The sequence below is a fragment of the Daucus carota genome, chromosome 7 (assembly GCF_001625215.2).
Source record: "Daucus carota subsp. sativus chromosome 7, DH1 v3.0, whole genome shotgun sequence".
NCBI classification, from domain to species: domain Eukaryota; kingdom Viridiplantae; phylum Streptophyta; class Magnoliopsida; order Apiales; family Apiaceae; genus Daucus; species Daucus carota.
The window spans coordinates 33091526-33112869 of NC_030387.2; the positions used below are offsets into that span (position 1 = coordinate 33091526).

Genomic DNA, 21344 nt, shown 5'->3' on the forward strand with positions numbered 1-21344 from the left:
TTCATTTCGTAGTAGCATTAAATATAAAAACTTCACCGTATTAAAGTAATTGTGAATACGAATCTAACAATATCACTCATGACTATATTTAATTCTATAGATTAGATGTAAATTAGTAATTTATCTCATGTTATGAACAGTACCGACATCACAAACAAGAAAAGAAAAAAAAACGGAGGGAGTACTATTTTTGCCTCTCTATATATCAAACTCAAGTTTTTAGTTAGAATAATTATGAATTTTACGTTTATGTCTGATTGGAGAGGATGGATTAAATTAGAAAATGACACGTGTGAAAATAAAGGAAAATATTAAAGACATGAGAGAAGTTTTGATAAAAAAAATTAATACATACAAAATTATTATTATGAGATTTGAGAAAAAAAATGATTAGAGGAAAGAATGAAGCATTCTTTTTTAAATTGAAAATGTGATTTTAGTATAATAAGAAATGGAACGAAGAAAAGAATGAATTTGTTGAACCATTGTCATAACATATTTCAAATTTGATTCAATTTATAATATTAATAAAAACATATCACTTGTTTTTAGGGGTAATTATCAATTAGGTCACTTTTTACACTTGAAAATATCAAGTGGATTACTCGGAAATTTTTTGTCTCATTTGAATCACTGAAGTCATAAAAAATATCAAATAGATACCTCTAATATCTTTTCAAGAAGTAAACTTTATTTTTCATTGAGTTTCACACATTTTTCTTGGCCGCTAGTATAATCAAATGAAAGGTTATGAATTCTAGTATTTATGATAATATATTCAAATTTTAAGAAATTTATTTACTATTTGTTTTTAATTTTACAATTATTTTGTTTAATTTATATCAAATATATAATAAATAAATTTATTAAAATCTGAATATATTATCATAAATACTAGAATTCATAACCTTTTATTTGATTATGCTAACAACCAAGAAAAATGTGTAGAACTTAATAAAAAATAAAATTTACTTCTCTAAAAGATATTACAGGTATTTATTTGATATTTTTTATAACTTCAGTGATTCAAATGAGACCAAATTTGTTCGAGTGATCTACTTAATATTTTGATAATTAACCCTTTGTTTTTATCTCTGTATATACGTAAAAGGGGTCTAGTTGTTGTAAAAGGGGTCCAGTTGTTGAATTTAGAACAAACTGCAGTTTGAGAAGCTTTGAACAGAATATATCATATATTTGTGATCGATTGACTACTTTGAGTAGTTTTTTAGGTTAGAAGTTTTGACATGTGTCATAAAAAGTCAGTGAAATAGCTATTTATTAAACAATTTTACACGAAACCGTTAATTCAATCCGCTAGTCAAAACATCTATTCCAATTAGCTAGTCAAGACATCTAATTCAATCCGCTAGCTAATCGCTACTCCCTCTGTCCCAATGAATAATATACATTGGGATAGGACATGGAGACAAAAAAAAAACGTAAAAAATGAGTAAAGTTAGATCAAAAGTGGGTGAAGGGGTGTAACCCACTTATTTTTAATAATAGATTTGAGATAGTGGAGGAAGTAGTGGGTGTAATAGTGTTTTTATTATTATAGAATGAAGATAGTGAAACAAAGTAGTGGGTGTAATAGTATTTTATATTATAAAAAGTTGCTATCTTAAGAATATATAGAAATGATGGGACATCAAAAAAGAAAACTGTATAAAATTGACTGGGACGGAGGAGGTAACTAGAGATGGCAAAAAAAACCGATCCGAATGGATACCCGACCGTTTCGACCCGAATGGATTTTACCGAACCCGATATTTTGGATTTGGATTTGGATTTGGATTTGATTTTTAGACCCGAACGAGTTTGGATTTGGATTTGGATACTAGGAATTCCGTATCGAAACCCGACCCGAAATCCAAATCCGATCCAAACCCGAAACCCGAAAAAAAATCCAAATATATATATATATATATATGTGTGTGTGTGTGTGTGTGTGTGTGTGTGTATGTATGTATGTATGTATGTGTATGTGTATACTAATATACTTTTTTTCAATTTTAAATCTACTAAATTTTGTTTGTGAATGTATATATTCTTGGGTTATAGTGGCTTTTTTTGTTTAACTAATGAGTTTCTTTAATATTTCATACTCCATATAGTGAAGATTTGTGTTCAGAAATTATTAAATATGGTTCAAGATTTTATTAATGTGTAATACTTTATTATTAAAGTAGTTTAGTTTTAAATATAATGAAATTTAAGGGCGAAAAAATCAAAAATAATATTTTTACAATACTTTATAAATTTCAGAATTTAAGTTTTGGATAAATCCGAACAAACCCGAATCCGATCCGAAACCCGTGGATTTGGATTTGGATTTGATATTTGAAACCCGATTGGATTTGGATTTGGATTTGGATTTTAAAAATAATTTGGATTTGGATTTGGATATCTCAAATATCCGAACCGATCCAACCCGTTGCCATCCCTAGAGGTAACTTCTGAACATGGCCCAAAAATCCTGACAAAAAAAAAAACATGGCCCAAATATTTCCGGTATAAACCATCATAGTGTAGCAGAGGATAATCAACAGTTTCATACATGCAAATCTTCATGAAACAATTTTAGAGATGGTATACTTGCCGGATATCCATCAGGCGCCCAGCTTATTAAATCCCATTCGATCGTAATATTCCCATCTGGATCAAGTAAATCATATGCTAAAACACAAACGATAGCCTCTTCTCAAAATTCTAAAAAAAAATCCTCTCAAGTTTCTTCTTTTTATCTAACCGTTCTTTTTCTCTAACCGTCGTGAGGGCTTCCATCAGTTTTTACCGGTGGAAAACCCCAAATCAGTTATTTTCTTTGTTTTGCTCTTGTTTTTCAATAATACTCCTCCCCAGGTAAGGATTTCTATCTTTCAAAATTGTATATTTGTTTTATAAAATTGTTTTTGGGTGAGTTTTGTTCCCAATTTATTTGGGTTTTGTTTATTCTGTTTATTCTCTTTTTGTGAGAGCTTGGTGTGTTTTGGTGTGATTCAATGTCTAGGACGCTAGATCTGCCAGATTTTCAAGGGATTGATTCAGTGGTAAAAATTTATATGAGATTGCAGTTACGATCGATAGCTCAAACGGGTTTTGATGAAGTGTTGGTGAAGGCTATATGTGTATATATCAATTTCAACAAATCGCTTGATTGTGTCTTTATAAAGATTAGATTAATGAGCGATATGATAAGTTTTATGTTTGTTCGATTCGATTGTTCTTGTAGATGCCGTATGGCTTTTTATTATTAAATTAATTTCTTTTTTTCAAAAAAAAAGGTGGATCATATGCTAAAACACATTGATCATACCTAGTTAAGTAGTTATACTACATATATAATCAATTTAAATATAAATAAAAGATATCAAACTGATATATCTTATTTTTTTTGACAAAACCCGTATATTTTATGATCACAACTATAATAATTACAATAATAAGGATAATCATCAATATACTTATATAAAGGAGAAGCGAGGGGCGTGTAGGTGGCGCCTCTCACATCGCTCCGTTCTATTTTTCTAATTTTCTGGAATTTTTGGATGAAAAATATCAAAAATTAGAACTACCTTTTTTAATTTCGTGTATATTAGAAGCAAGTTTCAGAATCTCATTTTGTTTCAAATTATTTATATAATATAGTAGCTTGAAAGTTTTAATCTGATTTTGTTTCAGATTATTTAATTATGGGAAAGACAAATTATTTATGGAATATAGTAGCTTGAAAGTTTTAATCTGATTTTTTTTCAAATTATTTAATTATGGAAAAGACAAATTATTTATGGAATATAGTAGCTTGAAAGTTTTAATCTGATTTTGTTTTAGATTATTTAATTATGGGAAAGACAAATTATTTATGGAATATAGTAGCTTGAAAGTTTTAATCTGATTTTCCTTCAGATTATTTAATTATGGGAAAGACAAATTATCTATGGAATATAGTAGCTTGAAAGTTTTAATTTGATTTTGTTTCAGATTAAATTTGTTTCAAATTATTTATGGAATATAGTAGCTTGAAAGTTTTAATCTGAATTTGTTTCAGATTATTTAATTATGGAATATACAAATTATTTATGGAATATAGTAACTTGAAAGTTTTGATTTGATTTTGTTTCAGATTATTTAATTATGGGAAAGAGCGGCACACAAGTCTCTCTGCACTTATAAATACCCATATAGATTGTACGGTTTTGGAACATCTAAACACAATCTCCTCTCTCTCAATACCATAACCCTACGCTCGATTTCTAACTCGGAAGTGTCGTTCTTCTGTAACTATAAGTGAATGTTGTTTATACAGTACTAAGAAAATAAAAGTTGTTATAGACTGTTATATTGGAGTCGACAAATCCAAATACGGGAAAAGAATATAGTCTTGACATGATATTAATGGTTGATATAAATAAATTGACTAAGTGATGTATGTTTGTTGGTTATTCTTTTATAATATTTGTTTTGTTCATCAGACATGTTTGTTTTTGTTAATTTTTATATGATTTACTTTGTATAGAAGAAAAAATTATTCATTCATTATTTATTTGCACCGTTCAAGAAACTTTTAAGTAAAAGTTGTTTATACGATATTAAAAAATAAAGGTTGTTACGGGCAAAGGTGGTAGTTATAAACCGTTATCTCACATATTTAAGTTGAATGTATTTGTGAACAATCGATCCAAAAAATTGGAGGAAGGTGACAATGGAAGAACATAATTACTTTTCAAAAAAAACAAATAAAATTAAGATTCGTCATACTTTAAATTGTTAGTTACGTGTATAAATTTATTTTCATTTTTTTCATCATGAATTATAGTCCAAATTTGCAATTTTATATATTAGTATTGGTATTATATCTAGATTTTTATAATATAAATTTATTGAATCCTACAAATATTAATTTTGAAACATTAATATATTAATATACTTTTAATAGACAACAACAAAATTATTTTATTCTATAAATATTAATATTGAATCATTAATAAATATTTTATAGGCCGCCGCAACGCACGGCTTTTCAACTAGTATAATATATGAGAGAGCTAAAATTAAATCACCTTTCCACCGCCAAACAATTGTTGCGACTTGCACGGCGAATGGAACTTGTGCGTAAACAAAATACTCAGTAAGAGTGCCGGTTCTAAAATCTAGAGTAAATATATAGTAACAAAAATATTTTAGATATTGATAAGGGTTAAATATCAATTAGGTGACTCATTACAGCCCAATGACTCAAATTGGTCACTGATTGAAAAAGTGACTCAAATGAGTTACTCATTTAAAAATTTGTATCAAAAATATCACTCTATCGTTAGTCGAAATTCTGAAAGTATTATATATTGAATTTCGTACATTTTTTATAAATGGTATTGCATCCAAATGAAAGGTACCGATAACTACTATTTTAGCAAATATTTTTAGATTTTTAAAATTTTATCAACTATTTATTTTTATTTAAATCAAATAAAACAATCAAAAAATTAAAAATAAATAGTTGATAAATTTTTAAAAATCTAAAAATATTGGCTAAAATAGTAGAACTCGGTACCTTTCATTTGGATGCAATACCATTCATAAAAAATGTGTGAAACTCAATATATAAAATTTTCATAATTTCGACTAATGATAGAGTGATATTTTTGATACAAATTTTTAAATGAGTAATTCATTTGAGTCACTTTTTCAATCAGTGACCAACTTGAGTCATCAGACTGCAATGAGTCACCTGATTGATATTTAATCCCACCATGGATATAATATTGATTCTACATTTTGAATTTGACTTTAGATGTATCGTGTTTTTTTTATAAACAAATTGTACCTCGAAAATTCTGGGCATCGAAAAAATGGAGATACTACATAGGGGTGGATTTAAAAATGTTTTCTCAGGAGAACATGCAGATTTTCGAAAAACATCAATATATTTTCAGATTTTGAGAGGACATGTGTCTCCCCATGCCTCATCGGACCCTGACTACTAGTGTTGTTCGCTGGAATTATATGAAATAATACAACCAATGAATGCAACTTGCACTATTTTATTGATATACCTGCATCAATTTTATTTTATTTTTTTATTTTTGTTCATATGCTTGGATGAACTGAATAAAAAATTCCTGGATAATTTTCAACAACATATGAAGTAGTCATTGTCTACGTTGGATGAACCAACTTCATACGTACAAATTTGTAGGCTAACAATTTCTACAGCCCTGTTGTATTTTTCTGTATTCTTTAAATAGCCAGCGACTTGTGCTTCTTTTTGAGTTGCACACTCTTCTTCACCTCTAATTCTAATCCCACACGTTCATTTCCTTAGCCAAAAGAGCTAGGGAAACAAAGATCCTCCAGCTCCAAGTTAGTTTAAAGATGGGTTTTGTGAGAGTTTCATGGTTGGTTCTGCTTTCACTTTCCTTGACTTTAAACATGGCTACATGCAGCAAGGTCTCTTTCTTCACTTGGTTACTCTATTAACTTGATATCTACCTCTCTTTCCCTATATTTAATGAGTCACTGCGTTTGCCTGTCTAGTTATAATCTTGAATTATTGTTGTAGCTGCTTGAGAAATGCTCAGAAGATAGTGATTGTGATGCTGGACTGTATTGTTTCTCTTGTCCTCAAGGCTTCCGTGGCAAGAAATGTGTGAGATCTTCTCCTACTAACCCCTTCAAACTCCTGGTACTTTCCTTTTCTCTCGGTCACCATCCATTTTCATCATATCTGCAAAGATTATTATACGCTTCCTTCTAACACCTTAAGGTTTTAGACGAGTCAAAACGTAATTATGATGATTTGGTTGTTTTTACGCACTCAAATGCTTAATTTTAATGTGTACCTTACTGTTTTTGTGACTGCAACTTTACCAAATTTTTTGTGCACTGTTGCGTACTAGTTGGACATATGTATGTATGGCTGAGCTAGATTGTGACCAAAATCTGAGGCAGTGACCAGTTTGTTGAATATTTATTAATATATATTTTGTAACAATTTCTAGATGGAGATGATGGGATGAAAAAAGGAAGCTGCTCAAACCGAGAGGAGTCCTCGTCACTTAATGACAAGAGCAAATCACTGGTTCTGGTTAATTACTTTAGGTCTGTATCAGTCAAACTATTAGCATGTGGGCAGAACTCTAAAAACTTGATTGACATGCTTCAAACTTGTTATGGTGCTGCTGGAAATCGATGGGCCAACTTTGTTACAGTTGATTATTACAAGGTACCAGTTCAGACATGTTTTTAATTTTTGTTGATTGGTGGAAACACATTCTGAAGAAGCCAAGAATTTTATTTATACACACATATACGTGATTTACTAAAAAGAAATGCATTTATACAGAGAAGTGAAGGAGGAGGAGCATTTCAAGCTGTAGACAGACTGAATGGGGAACTACTATGTGGCTGCAATAGTGTGCAGGCTTGCAAGGCAAGTCATATAAACACGAATTTACTTGTAATTACCACAATTCAAGTGCATATTTATGTACACAACATTGAACTGAATGGTTAATTTGCAGGATGGATCAAGTACATGTACCCGCAGAGGAGGGTGATGCTACGACACTACTTTGTTATAAAGGCTTCAAGTAAGCAAAAGATTTAACAAATACAAATGACTGGATCATCCGAAATATTGCTTCTGCAGAAGAGTCTAATTGCAAACTTTTTGTTTATTTTCTTAAATCATAGAGATGAAATCATGTAGGCTGATTATTTATGTCGGATTAAAAATAATAGAAGTTATGAGTTGATTTCTGTGCTCAGTTAGATTAATAATAATATACAGATTTAAAAATAAGATCATAGATATATATCACGAATCCCTTGGTAGAAAAAGGGTAGATTATCAGAGGAGCATGCGAAGTTAAATGAAGAAAGATGCGATAAAAAGTTTGTTGCACAATCAAAACGAGTACAGTCTGTTGCCAATTCAACAGCAGAACCCAAAGAAAAGAGAATTCATATGTTAAAGGAGTTTTCATAAACAGAACAGAAACTATAACTTAGAATGATTCTCCTGCGACCATTTCTGCAACACAAGAACAGCAACAATAATGAGGACTTCATTGGATTTAGGATCCTCAAATGACTATTCTTGTCGCTCCCAAAATAGACTGACCAGCCCCTTAGAAGTGTGCAATTCTTCACTTCTATGAGGATGTAAATCGGTCCACCACCTGATTCTACGACCTTCAGGAATTCCCATCACTCTTATCGTACTTGGATAATTTATGCCTTGACTATACCGAAAGGAACAAGAAATGAACATTATACTAATATTTTTCTTGCACCTTGACAGAAATATTTGCAGCCCATACTTTGAAATGCAACCCCTTTCCAGGCTTAACTTCCTTATAGATTTGAGATTCTGCACTAAAACTTCTGCTGTTTGCCAATTCAAGTCAAGCCAGCCTAGATTTATGTAGCCAAGATTTTTACAATTTTTTCCAATTTCTTCGACAATTCTAGGGAGATGCAAATGTGGTGGTATATTGACTAGTGGTGCATAACACATTGTCTCGATGCCCCTCCAGCATCGCATGGCTCTCGACATCCCTTTACCTGTAATGTGTTGCGCGCAAGGGAGATAAAGAAATTTGAGTTTTGGACACCTGCAAATATGTTGAGGTGAGCAATACAGACTTCAGGAATCATCAATCAGGAGGTACTTGTATTTGTAATGCTTATGATAACAGTAAAGAGTTCCCAGAAATAATGTCATGCTGAAAATTTTTCAGTTGCAGTAGCCAGTAGGTAGCCTGGCTGAGACGCATGCAGTTAGCAGGGTTATATAATGTAAACAAACCATAGTAAAATGGTTTGCAAATATTTGAATAGACCACTGAAAAAGCTGAGATTAAGAAAATTAAATGTTTGAAAAGACCATCGGATGTTTTATTTACTGGTTTACCAAACAACATGTTGTAAAGTGTAGTAATTTATTTGGTAATTTAATAAATTTACTAGTTTTGAAAGGTTTTGAAATACAAAGGATTAGCTTCTGACACCTATAATGCTTATGATAACAGTAAAGAGTTCCCAGAAATAATGTCATGCTGAAAATTTTTCAGTTGCAGTAGCCAGTAGGCAGTCTGGCTGAGACGCATGCAGTTAGCAGGGTTATATAATGTAAACAAACAATAGTAAAATGGTTTGCAAATATTTGAACAGACCACTGAAAAAGCTGAGATTAAGAAAATTAAATGTTTGAAAAGACCATCGGATGTTTTATTTACTGGTTTACCAAACAACATGTTGTAAAGTGCAGTAATTTATTTGGTAATTTAATAAATTTACTAGTTTTGAAAGGTTTTGAAATACAAAGGATTAGCTTCTGACACCTATAAAAAAAATGTATAAAAGAATTGGTTGTAATAGAAAGAGTAGATTTACTCGAAACAAAAGAAGCAACTCAAGTTGGGTTATTTTAAAAAAAAAAAAAAAAACAACTCATGTTGGGTTGTTCAAATTTCAAAATTTTAATTAGAAAAAATATGCAACTTTCACGTCTAACGTAATATATACGATAATATAAAATTTTGAAATATGTAGCTGTTCATATCGAAGGAAACATAAATCATCAAAATAGAAGTTTAAATAGGGAATTGATAAATAAGCTCCAAACTTTACTATTTAAGCTCCAGTTCAATTTTTTCATTTATCCAAATCACATTATTATAACTCGTATATATCATTGAGGCACATAACAAAAAATATGATATATTTTATTATTATAAAAAGTAACTGAACATTAAAACTAGAACCAAGATATGTTAATAACACACCATGCTATTTAAAAAGCAGAAATATATTATAGATGAACGACCCAAAACATTATTTAAGTAAACTCCCCCTCTCTCTTTCACAGACACTTATATATATAATTTAAACCACAAATTTTATAATTTTATTGAGTTACTATAAAAAGAATATAAGTCAATATTATTCTGAGAAACTCATGTATAATATTATCATTTATTTTGATCCTCGTCTTGAAGCATCTCGTCTCAGATAAAATATATGAAAAAATCAAATATATGTTGGTATTATGTTTCTTAGATGAGACATATTAAAAAATCATATATATATATATATATATATATATATATATATATATATATATATGTATATATGTATAATATTGTGATAATAATAAAATAAAACGTGAAAATTTCTTGCTGAACTCAAATTGGTGGCATTGTGAAATGACAACATAATTATCTTTTTAACAAAAAATTATTAATTTGAAGGTTTTGAATCATGATAAGTCAGGAATTCACAAGAAAAAAAATAAATTCAAAAACAAGGTCTTTTGAAAACAACATTTAAATACAAGTCAAAATAGGATAAATGTTTGTCCATATTTATATAATTATTTATATTTTATATTAATCATTAAATATATTTAATTATTTAAACATATCAAATAAGCCTTCATTTTCAAACCAACTATAATATCTTTTTATTTAATTCAACACATACATGTATACATGAATTCAAATTAGTTTCTAATATATGTGTTTGTTTGTGTTTATATATATTATTATCATAATATATAAGTACGTCTTTTATTATTATATTATTCACATTAAGATCATGTTTGAAATCCATATTGTACGAGAAGACATTGTTTTTACTGATTCTCATTGAAAGGTTATATAAAATTTATGTTTTTCACAGTTAGCCATTTTAAATGTGTATTGTCACTAGCATCGATATCGTCACTAGCATCAACATTATCATTAAAATCATTTAAGAATTTGTTTAGGAAAAGAAATATAATAGTTAATCAATGAGGGCTCTTCACTATTAAGTTCTATGTTCAAATCTTGCAATTATTGAATTGAAGAAGAAGATAACTCAAGCATTCACTAATAGTGGAGAGTGTCTTCTATATGAGTTTTTAAAGAGAAGCCCGAAAATTTAGAAGATTTTTTTAGTGGAGTGTGAGGAGGATTAAAATATATTATCACACAAAATTTTACTATCCTAGTCATACTTGTATAGATATAATTTTAACATCATCAACTCAGATTTATGTCTAAGTATAACGCATAGATATGGGGAGATTTTTAGGAATAAATGTATCCAATAACGTACGAAATACTATAATAAGGTATATCATATCACTGTAAAGTTGGAATATTGTGCATATACTCTAAGTAAGGTGACTGATTTACAAGAGTCTTCAATGTAAGGGTACTTAAATTGATTCTGAAGAAAAAATTAGTAAACTTATAACTTATTATGACTACTATGATCTATTTCAACTTAATTTTGTGTACCAAATATGACATTTTATCATTATGATTCTAAAATAGACATAAATTATACACACTCATAAACAAAATTAAAATATTAGATGAATATTAATTGTACCTTTCAGCAAGATATATCAGATGCCTATCGTTGAGGGAAAGACCGGGAGGAAACAGTAGTTTAGTAATCGGAGTAGTCTTAATGGCACAATTGTTGACATCATTTGGATCGTCTGAAGCAAATGCGTGCATAAGACGCACAAGCAAGCTCATCAATTTCATTGCCCTTGAATCCTCATCCTCAACATAAAAGAAATAGCTATAAAAAGGCTCATCCTCAAGTGCGCTTAAATCCAAACAATTAGTATCTTCTTTATCGAAAATGGCCTTCAGTATGATGTAACCCCAACTTTTGCAAACCAAAGGAATGATGAATAACATCTCAATTAAGTGTAACTTGAAAAAAATTTGCTCGAAAATACCGCTTGGCAAATCGAGCCATCGATTAAAACTCATTTGCCTAGATTCAGCAAGATCTTCTTGATTCATTCTCTTGTTCGTCGTCGTAGATACTTTTTTCCTCGTTCCGCAAGCCCCGACCATATTAACGTTTTATTGTAAATGATAATAAGGTACCATCTGTGACGATAAAGTGAAAATGGGCGTGCAAACCAAGAATGGTTTTGTGTCATCGTTGGAAAAAAGAAAAAAGTATTAAACATGAAATAAATCTGGTAAATAATAAATAAATTCATCACCTAAATAATATTATCTCGTTAAAATAATTTTCTTTTTACTTTTGGTTATTATTCAAAATCCACCATAATTAATAATAGTTATCTTTTAACATCCAAACATTTGATTAAATCTAATATCCACAATCTCAGCTCTATAAAATTATTACCATTCAATTCTTCAACTGCCAGTTAATTAAAACTGTATAATGTGGAGAGAGGAGTGCTATATATGAGTCGTCATATACGCATTTTGTGATTGCGTATATATCTCGCTATTTTAGATAATTTTTCATCCGTAACTATTTTGGAGAGACAAAAAATGAGTCCAATTATGCCTCTCTAACTGTAATCAGAGAAGTACCTCCCCTAGCTAAGAAACCACAATGAAGCAAAAACAGACAATTAAGTTTACAAAGAGAGAACAATTCCATCTGGGAAAGAGTATTATTGCACTCGATCGATATTTCAAGATCGAATTCTAGAAGTCTACACCAGAAGTGCGGCGTTTATTACATTCCAAGATCGGCCGCTCAATCTCATAGACATGGCCTATGTAAATTGATTTCGATCTAAAGCAGAAAAAAGTTTGATTCCCCAATTTCTTGATGATCGGAGTGGGCGGATAAAAAATGGGTGGAAAAAATCGGATCAATCCTGTCTCGGTTATTCATCGTGTTGATGTTATATCAAATTGATCGGAGATGCGACGAGGCAATATCCCTACAACATACTAACAGGTGTGATCTTTCCATACTATAAAATTACATGATTATGATCATAGGATAATTTTTGATTTACAACATATATTATTGTGGTGCTGTTTATATTTCATTTTTTTAATGATCAGGGTTTTTTTTCATGATTAGGTGTGTATTTTTGACAGAGGTATAATTGTGTGCTTGAATCTATGATGTTATGGATTGTTTTGTATCCTATTTTGTCCATTTTTTTCAAATATATTTTATCATAATCTGAGGAGATTGAATTTGTGGTATCAATCTTATAGTACATGATTAATTAGATCTTATTTGTTCTGTATTCTTATTTTGATTCTTAGTTTCTCGTTAGTGTTCTTGACGAATGTTTGCGGCTCTTGGGCGGTGGCGGTGGAGATGGTGTAGCGGTGACTCAATTAGGGCGCGTAGATTATTCCGATCATTTAATTTAGTTGCATGATTTTGTTTTAGTCTTGTAATTTTGAATATTGTTTGTTTTAAATAGAAGTAAGTGTAGGACTTAATTTTAGTTACCTTTTAAATGACAAGTTGACTATTTTTAAATTTGTTTATCTTTGGTATTTGACTTTCCTCTACATGCTTAAATTTGAATTCTTGTGTTTTAATTAGATGATTAATTGCTAGAATCTTTATTGCTGATTATTGTACCTGAATTCCATAATTCATGGGGGCCATATATGATGGCTTTATTATGCCTTAATGAGGTATTATTACACCATTAATAATGGTTGATTTGTTGATTGGTGTATACCAAATTTGTATAGTACTGATAATTATAATTAGCTATAATCATGATTTATTTGTTTGCCTAGTTTTTATTTTATATTTGAGTGGATATATTTTAGTTATGGTTTTAATTTTCAGTTATATTTTTTATTTATATTTAAAATATTTATTGATATCAACAGTTAGTTATATTCTGTTGGGTTTTAAATTTTATAAGGCATCTAACCAAAGAGATTTCACTATCTCTTTGGTGTAGATTTTTTATGATTTATTTCACATTAGTTTTTATTTTATTTTCCTTATTCTTTTATATTCATATTTTATGAATGAGTTTGTTGGTTTTCCCTTTTCATTTTTCGATAGTTTTATTATTATTATATTGTGTGTGTGAACTTATTATGTTCTGTTTTTTTGTATTTTATTTTTTCAGGATACGCGAGTGGAAGAAAGAATGAAAGCGGGACCTCCTATGGGTGTTTTTTTATCGAACATTAAAGCTTTATTGTCTAAGTGTCCCCGGTCATCTCTGCATGTCCGAGGGTTAGATGGTAAACTTTCTTGAACGAAAGGAACTCCTAGCAGCTGCTATTGTATTCTGATACAATTCATTATACGTGAAAGTATCTTGTGACAAAAAAAAAAAAAAAAAAAAAACTATTTTGGAGAGACTATCCTCAATATATGTGACACTAAATCAAATTAGTGCGTATATAAAATAAAATATATTCCTAAATTTTACCGACACAAATATTGGTGAATAAAAAAATTATTAATATTAGAATCCAACTAATCTTATACATTTTACAGGAATAAAAAATTTAACAACACTATTATTTAAATAATTAGATAATAAAAAAATATGCAGTACAATATCCATTTCATAAAAATATAATCAATACGATCAGATTATAATTTATATAAAAAAAATTATTAGTCTTAGTTTTTAAGAGAAAATAGGTATATAAGAAGATTTATAAATTATATACTCCCTCCGTCCCACCAGTTTCTTTACTCAACTTTTTGGCACACATTTTGAGGCTCCTATGAAATATAGATTCATAACATTTTTTTTTAAAATCCTGAAAAAAGTTTGACGTTTAAACTTTTATTCAAAAAAAATAAACTGAAAAAACATTATTGAACTATATTTTATAAGAGTCTCAAAATACGTGCAAACGGTGAACATAAACGTCATGATGGGATGGAGGGAGTACAGGATAGGACATAAAAGTAAAATAAATGAGAGATATATTATACAAATCCCCTTCTTTCTTAACTAAAAGCCAAACTAAATGTATTTTTTTAATTCATGACATGGTTGGAAGAAAATTAATATACTGAAAACAAATTTGTTGAAATCAGATTTTAGATATCAGGCATGTATTAGGAATAATGCTAATCAAGAAATAATAATATTAAAAGTGACACGGGGTAATTTTTCCCACAAATACCCAAGCCTGGAAAGGTTTTTGCAAAAATATTATAATTTTAAAAAAAAATTATAAAAATACAAGCTTTCAAATAAAAATTACAAATATACTATTTTTTGAATATATTTTTGGGCTTTTTTTATAACCGCCTAACCTTTTAAATTATTTTACAAAAAACCTGTTGCAAACTTTCAATATTTTAAAAATATCATTTTTTATAAATTATTTACAAAAATACGACTTGCAACTTCTGCAACCTCATTTGCAACAATATTTTGCGACAGTTGCAAATAGTTTCAAATGAGAAATTAGTTTGCAACTTATGTAACAAATACAACTTGCAACTTCTGCAATCTCGTTTGCAACACCAAATAAGAAATTTTTTTCGCAACTTATGCAACTTCATTTGCAACAGTTGCAAAGCTAATGAGGTTGCAGAAGTTGCAAGTCGTATTTTTGTAAATAATTTGAAAAAAATTATTTTTTTTAAAAATTTCAACTTAACAGTATTTTTGTAAATAATTTGTAAAAACTTGGTATATTTATAAATATTCTTATATTTTTTTTTGCAAAAATACGAAGGTTGCATTTGCAATAATATCCGCAGCTCAATCATATCTGCAACCACATATGCAACTTTGAAAAATCTATTGAAAATTAAATTTACTGTATAATGAGTTGCAAAAGTCGAAAAATGCGTACCCGTATGGAGTCAGGACTAATACCAAAACCAACCATCAAATCAGCTAAAAGTAACCATAAAATCAACTAAAATTAACCCTTATCAATTTATTGTTACTTAATTTATAATAATAAGTAAATCAACTAAAAACAACGAATAATACTTCCATCTTCATCTCTCTTTCTTTATCTGTAATAGGCCAACGATAGAACTTTACTTACACCCATTCATATTCGCGCTCACGAAGAAGAAATTTATGTCTTGAGTTTAGATGAATTTCCAGAAAACAAAAGATTCTGAAACACAAATGGAGTCCTCGCCCATTGTTGAAGGACCTCGCCCAATGCTTACTTTCCTCGCCCAATGCGGAAAGGACCAAATACATCTGCTTCTCAGGCCTAATTATTATTATTTTATTTTGGGCCCAGGCCCACCATCAGCCTCGCCCTAATAGAGGACGGAGGGCTAGCCCATAAAGCTGAGTCTGGGGAGGTCCAGGTGGGCTAGTGCTGGTCAGCCCACCTAGTTCCATGCTCCTCGGAGGAGGCTGGGCTTCAGAAGCCCATATCCGTCTGATCTAAGGCGGTGGCCCATCGCTGGAATCAGGGAATGGGAAACCTATTCTGATTAGGTTACTTGTTCCCCAAGAACTAGGCTTGATCCCTATAAATAGGGTACGTAGGCACATGGGGATAAGACACAACCCTTGCAAGAACGAATACTCCTTCGATCTTGTGAGAAAATCTTGATTCCCCGAACGATCTCATCCAAACCCAAAATCACCACCCATACTCCGTCGTCCGCCATCATCGTCCACCACAAATTCCAGCAACCCTCCCCGAATCTTGTTATCACCAGATTCCTCCGTTAACAGGCTTTTGTGGTCATACATATACATTATTCGATTGTTGATCCGCCGGCAAAGCGTTTCTTGAATATCCATCAAGCGCAAATGCAAGACTTTGTGCACATTGAGAAACAATGGACATTGAGAAATAATGGAAAGACTTTGTGCACATTGAGAAACAATGGACATTGAGAAATAATGGAAGCATCAACAGGTTGATTAAGAATTAAGATATTCGTATTATGTGTATAGCTGGCAATTAGTGGGTGTTTTGTATCATGAGCACTTCTTCTTTGCCTCCAAATAAACCCCAAATATTTTAATAAAAAGATGATTTATTTTTTCAACAATACGAAAGTCGCATTTGGTTATATTCAGTTGAACAATATATTCGCAATTATTTTAAAAAAATAGTAAAAATTGCAAAAAACCTCACAAAAACTAGTAATTTTGATAAGTATCATAATATATATTTCTTACTCTTTTTATATTCTAAACAAAATAAAGGTAGGATTTTGTAAAATCGTAAGTTTTGGGAAAATCAAATAGAAAAATATTTGTAAAATTCAATAGCAAGGACTTAGGAGTAAGTTCTGTGAATGAATAAGACTTTTATTCTTTATAAGTTCTAATCAGATTGTATAGATATAAATCGTTAGACTTTATTCTTTGATAAATGTTTATATTCATAATTTATATAAATAAATAAATATATGTGTGTGTGTGTGAGTATAATATTTAAATATTATAATAATTTATACCTTCGATGATTAAAATCAATTAGAATCAGGTTTAGTAAATAAAATACGTTCTTTTTTGTGTGTTATAAACAAAATATATAGAGATTTCGTAAAAAAAAAAAAAGATTTTATAATTAGAATATGATTTTTATTCTTTTTATGTTAAAATCAAATAAAAGAAAGTTTTGTAAATAGAATATGATTCTTATAATAAAATTCATAATTATTTTTCAATTTTCTATTTTAACTAAAATAAAATTATTAAATTATTACTAAATCCTTTTATTTGCTCTCATATAAAAATCTTGACACTGATCGTGTATAAATCATCATATGAAATATTAGTAAGATAATTTATAAAATAAGTAAAATAATAATATATTATGTAATATATATTAATATGAATATATATTTTAAAAATATTCGTACATCATAAAATTACTAAAATAAACTTATATTATCTCAATATATATAGCACTGGTATATATTCAGTAATAGATATTTATAATATAGAATTTGCCAAAACATTATGATATACAAAGATTCATTCCATGTTATTTTGTGTGAATAATGGGCTACACAAAAAGCAAAGCTATATTATTATTATAAAAAAATGGCTAAAATAGTGCAAAGAAAACCATATTTGTTCCTCCATCTTCTTCTTTATTTGTTATATAATTAGAGGTGATGGGTAACTCTCGAATGGTCCGACATCAGAAGCCTGATTAGTAGGGCATGTAAACTGGGCTTTGTCCAGGGTTCAATTATTGAGTAATGTCTTATACTCCCTCCGTCCCTAAATACTTTTCCCGTTTGCCTTTATCACGTTTGCCAACATACACTTTCTATCATTAATATCTATAATTTCGTATTAGTATTAAATATAAAAATTTCACCATATTAAAGTACTTGTAAATACGAATCCAATAACATCACTCATGACTATATTTCGTCTTATAGATTAGACGTAAATAAATAATTTGTCTCATGTCATGAACAGTCCCGACATATGAAACGGGAAACGTTTAAAGAAACAGAGGGAGTAACTCCTTGATATATCCAATCTTCATTCATTCCCTCCACTACTTGGTCTACTTTTAACAATTAAACCACTCCCACTTCGAATGATCAATTATAATTTTGCATGCAATAATAATAACACCCGGTTACTAAGATTCTGGTGGACAGCTTGATACTTGATTTTTGTCATGTGTATTTTATTCATTAATAGAAAATAAAGGCAGAAGTAAACCACTTGATTCTTTGTAATCATCCTATCTTCTTAAAAATTTCTCAAATCCTTGTTTCCAGTTGTGCTGATTATGATATGATGGATTACGTAATGTTTGTATACATCTTCTGGTGCTTTTGCTGTTGTTTACAATATATTTTTTAATCATTTTGCATGTAACTTTAATAACTGAATTTGTATAGTTGTGTAATTGTATTAGTTCTAGATATGTAAAAGCATACATTGAAATTGGTATATACCAGGAAGTCATGAACTGCAGACTGGAAATTTGTGTAGCTCATTATTTACCCCATAGTCTGGAATATCTTTACCAGATGATCTCTTGTCAATTCTATCTCAGAGTACTGCATGTGTCAATTACTGTATAAACTTGCAATAAAGCATAAATGCAAAATAGTATTACTCGAAAATTTATGTTTATTGTCAGAAATAGTTGTGTTTTCATGTTACACTATTGAAATGTACTCGTCAGTATCACGATGTACGTGGCAAACGAAAGCACAGACTGTGAGTCTGTGATGTGCCGAAATAATTAGCACCCTTTATGTTTGGACATAATGCACAGCCGTTACCGTTAACTTTTGCATGGGCATTTTGGAAAATTTAATTATATTTTATTTAAATTAGACTTTTATTTAAATTCTCTGACCATCTAAACGATATTTTTCGAAAAAACTTAAAGAACGAAAGTTGTAGAGAATAAAAAGATCTTTTTAGAACAATAAAGTTCAAAATTTAAATAATTATTTAAAAAAGATTGTTCATTTTTACAAGATTTCTAATTTTTGAATTTTTTTAGAATAATTATAAAATGAATTACGAAAATTTTGAACCTTATAGTTTTAAGAAGATCTTTTTATTCTCTACAATTTTCGTTCTTTAAGTTTTTCCGAAAAATATCGTTTAGATGGTCGGAAAATTTAAATAAAGATCTGATTTTAATTAAATATAATTAAATTTCCCAAAATGCCCCTGCAAAAGTTAACGGTGACGACAAAAATTAATGAAAAGGGTGCAAAGTGTCTACGGATTAAAAATCTGGGGCTGCAAAGTGTATTTTTCAAAACTATTAGATGCAATGTGCATTATGTCCAAACATAAGGGGTGTCAATTGCATATAACTCTAGTTTACAATTTGCTTGTGAGTTGTTCGTCTAATTCGTTTGTAAGATTTATTTGCATGCGACGCTTCTATGTTTGTAGTATCATATATCAACAATTCAACATATAAAAACACTATTAAAATAATAATATAAAGAAATCAAAAGAGATCTCAAAATGTATCTGGGTCCGGTTTAGTGAATCGCATGTACATATTACATTCTATTATAAATTAATATATCCTTACCACCTTTTTAATTAATAAATAGTGTGTACATTTAGTTCAAATTTCAACGCCGCTTGCTTTTACGGCGAAGTCATCAATCCTGCTGCAAAATGTGAGTAAATTCAATGCTCCTCTCAAAAAAGATAATTAGAACTCGATTTTGCAAATCCAAAGTGGTTAAGTGCAAAAACAAATAATTTTCTAATGACAATTTAGATGGTCAAATACTCTAAAAAGTAATTAGCTAGTAGTCAGAACATGACCGGCTAATATAAAAGAGATTAACAGGGCAAAGCAAAGACTAAATGATACTTAAAACAAAGAGCAAAATTATTATCCTAACATAAAAAACAAGTTTATGTACAAACAGTAGGTGTGGAGCATGTGGGTTGGTAGATTAGGAGGTATCTAACACATGCAACCCCAATCCTTAGATACTTAAGATAAATAATTAAATCATTAACAATTAATTTAAGATTATGATATCAAAATAATGATTAAGCTAAATCTGCTTTTCACTAGCCAGGTGCCTCGGCAGTGGTGCAGCCAGAATAATGGGCGTCATGTTATTGGTCTATGTGAGATTCAGATTATATGTTTAGTGTGTGCACGAATTAAAAGACGACGGAGAATAATTGTGTTTAATAAGCTGATTATAGTATAATTTTATCCTAATAAACAAAAGATTATGAATATACAAGTGATAAAAACTGTACTAATTTGGAGTATTGAACAGCGCTTTACCTGGCAATTATTTTGTCATAGAATCCAAGGACCATTTTGATTGTAATTGACAGCGTGTGTGCTGCTGCAATTCCTTTTGGAATGTTTTTATTTTTCCTGTTTTGGCGTGCCACTGATGAGAGAAATTATTCTATATCATTATGAATAATAGAGAAATAAATATAAATATAGTAATTTCACTTATAACTACAACAAGTCTACCTAGATGTCTTGTTTCTTTTCCATATAAAAATAATGTGTCATGGTGTCCTAAAAGTACGTGCCTTGGCTCACCCGAGATTTCTGAGAACAGATACTCACTAGATACTCACTTGTGAAGCTATAAGTCATATTTGTCAGAAGAAGAAAAAAGAACGTGTGTCACAAAATCAGTGATATTTTTTAATCGTGGAGAAGTTATAAAGGGGGTGTTTGGGTACGGCTTAAAAGTCTGGCTTGTGAATTATAAGTTAGAAGCACTTATTCGTACCGTTTGTGTAAAAAGTCAAGAATCACTTATAAAAAGCTAGGAATGCTAGCTTTTGTTTCAGGACTTCTACTTATTTGCCAAACACTTTAACCACTTATAAGTTTTAATTTACTTCTAACTTTTTCTCCACTTCTTTATTGTAAGCAAAAAACACTTATTTTAATCTTACTCAAACGCTCACAAAGTAAAGAGTTCACGAACTGCATTACACTTCCATAAAAAATATGAACACTTATTTTCTTCACAGTTCGTCTTTCTAATTTCAAATTATGAAACGACGGTTAATATCGTACTTATCCAGGTTAGATGAGCAAAATATGACAGTAGCATGTTGCAAATAGTTATGAACAATATTGGAGGTAAAATCATAGATACACTGTGGCGCAAAA

At 29.7% G+C, this 21344-nt stretch overlaps 1 protein-coding gene across 4 annotated transcripts; it reads left to right on the top strand.

Annotated features, from left to right (window-relative positions):
• The first annotated feature begins 6260 nt into the window (after nucleotides 1-6260).
• LOC135147709 (PI-PLC X domain-containing protein At5g67130-like) lies at nucleotides 6261-8905 on the top strand. Of its 4 annotated transcripts, none has more exons than XM_064080962.1 (6): nucleotides 6261-6450; nucleotides 6563-6685; nucleotides 7002-7225; nucleotides 7346-7432; nucleotides 7524-7592; nucleotides 8306-8905. In XM_064080962.1, exons 3-5 carry the CDS (start codon nucleotides 7016-7018, stop codon nucleotides 7557-7559), a joined length of 333 nt encoding a protein of 110 aa, XP_063937032.1. In that variant the 5' UTR covers nucleotides 6261-6450; nucleotides 6563-6685; nucleotides 7002-7015; the 3' UTR covers nucleotides 7560-7592; nucleotides 8306-8905. The 4 variants fall into 4 exon arrangements, with proteins under 4 accessions (XP_063937032.1, XP_063937033.1, XP_063937034.1 ...); XM_064080963.1 differs by having other exon boundaries at nucleotides 8476-8902; XM_064080964.1 differs by lacking the exon at nucleotides 8306-8905 and having other exon boundaries at nucleotides 6538-6685; nucleotides 7524-7757.
• The last annotated feature ends 12439 nt before the right edge of the window (nucleotides 8906-21344 follow it).

Coding starts and splice junctions, on each gene's coding strand:
- LOC135147709 (XM_064080962.1), top strand. CDS start 7,016: ATGAAAAAAGGAAGCTGCTCAAACCGAGAGGAGTCCTCGTCACTTAAT. Junction 7,226..7,345: donor TTACAGTTGATTATTACAAG/GTACCAGTTCAG, acceptor GCATTTATACAG/AGAAGTGAAGGAGGAGGAGC. Junction 7,433..7,523: donor ATAGTGTGCAGGCTTGCAAG/GCAAGTCATATA, acceptor GTTAATTTGCAG/GATGGATCAAGTACATGTAC.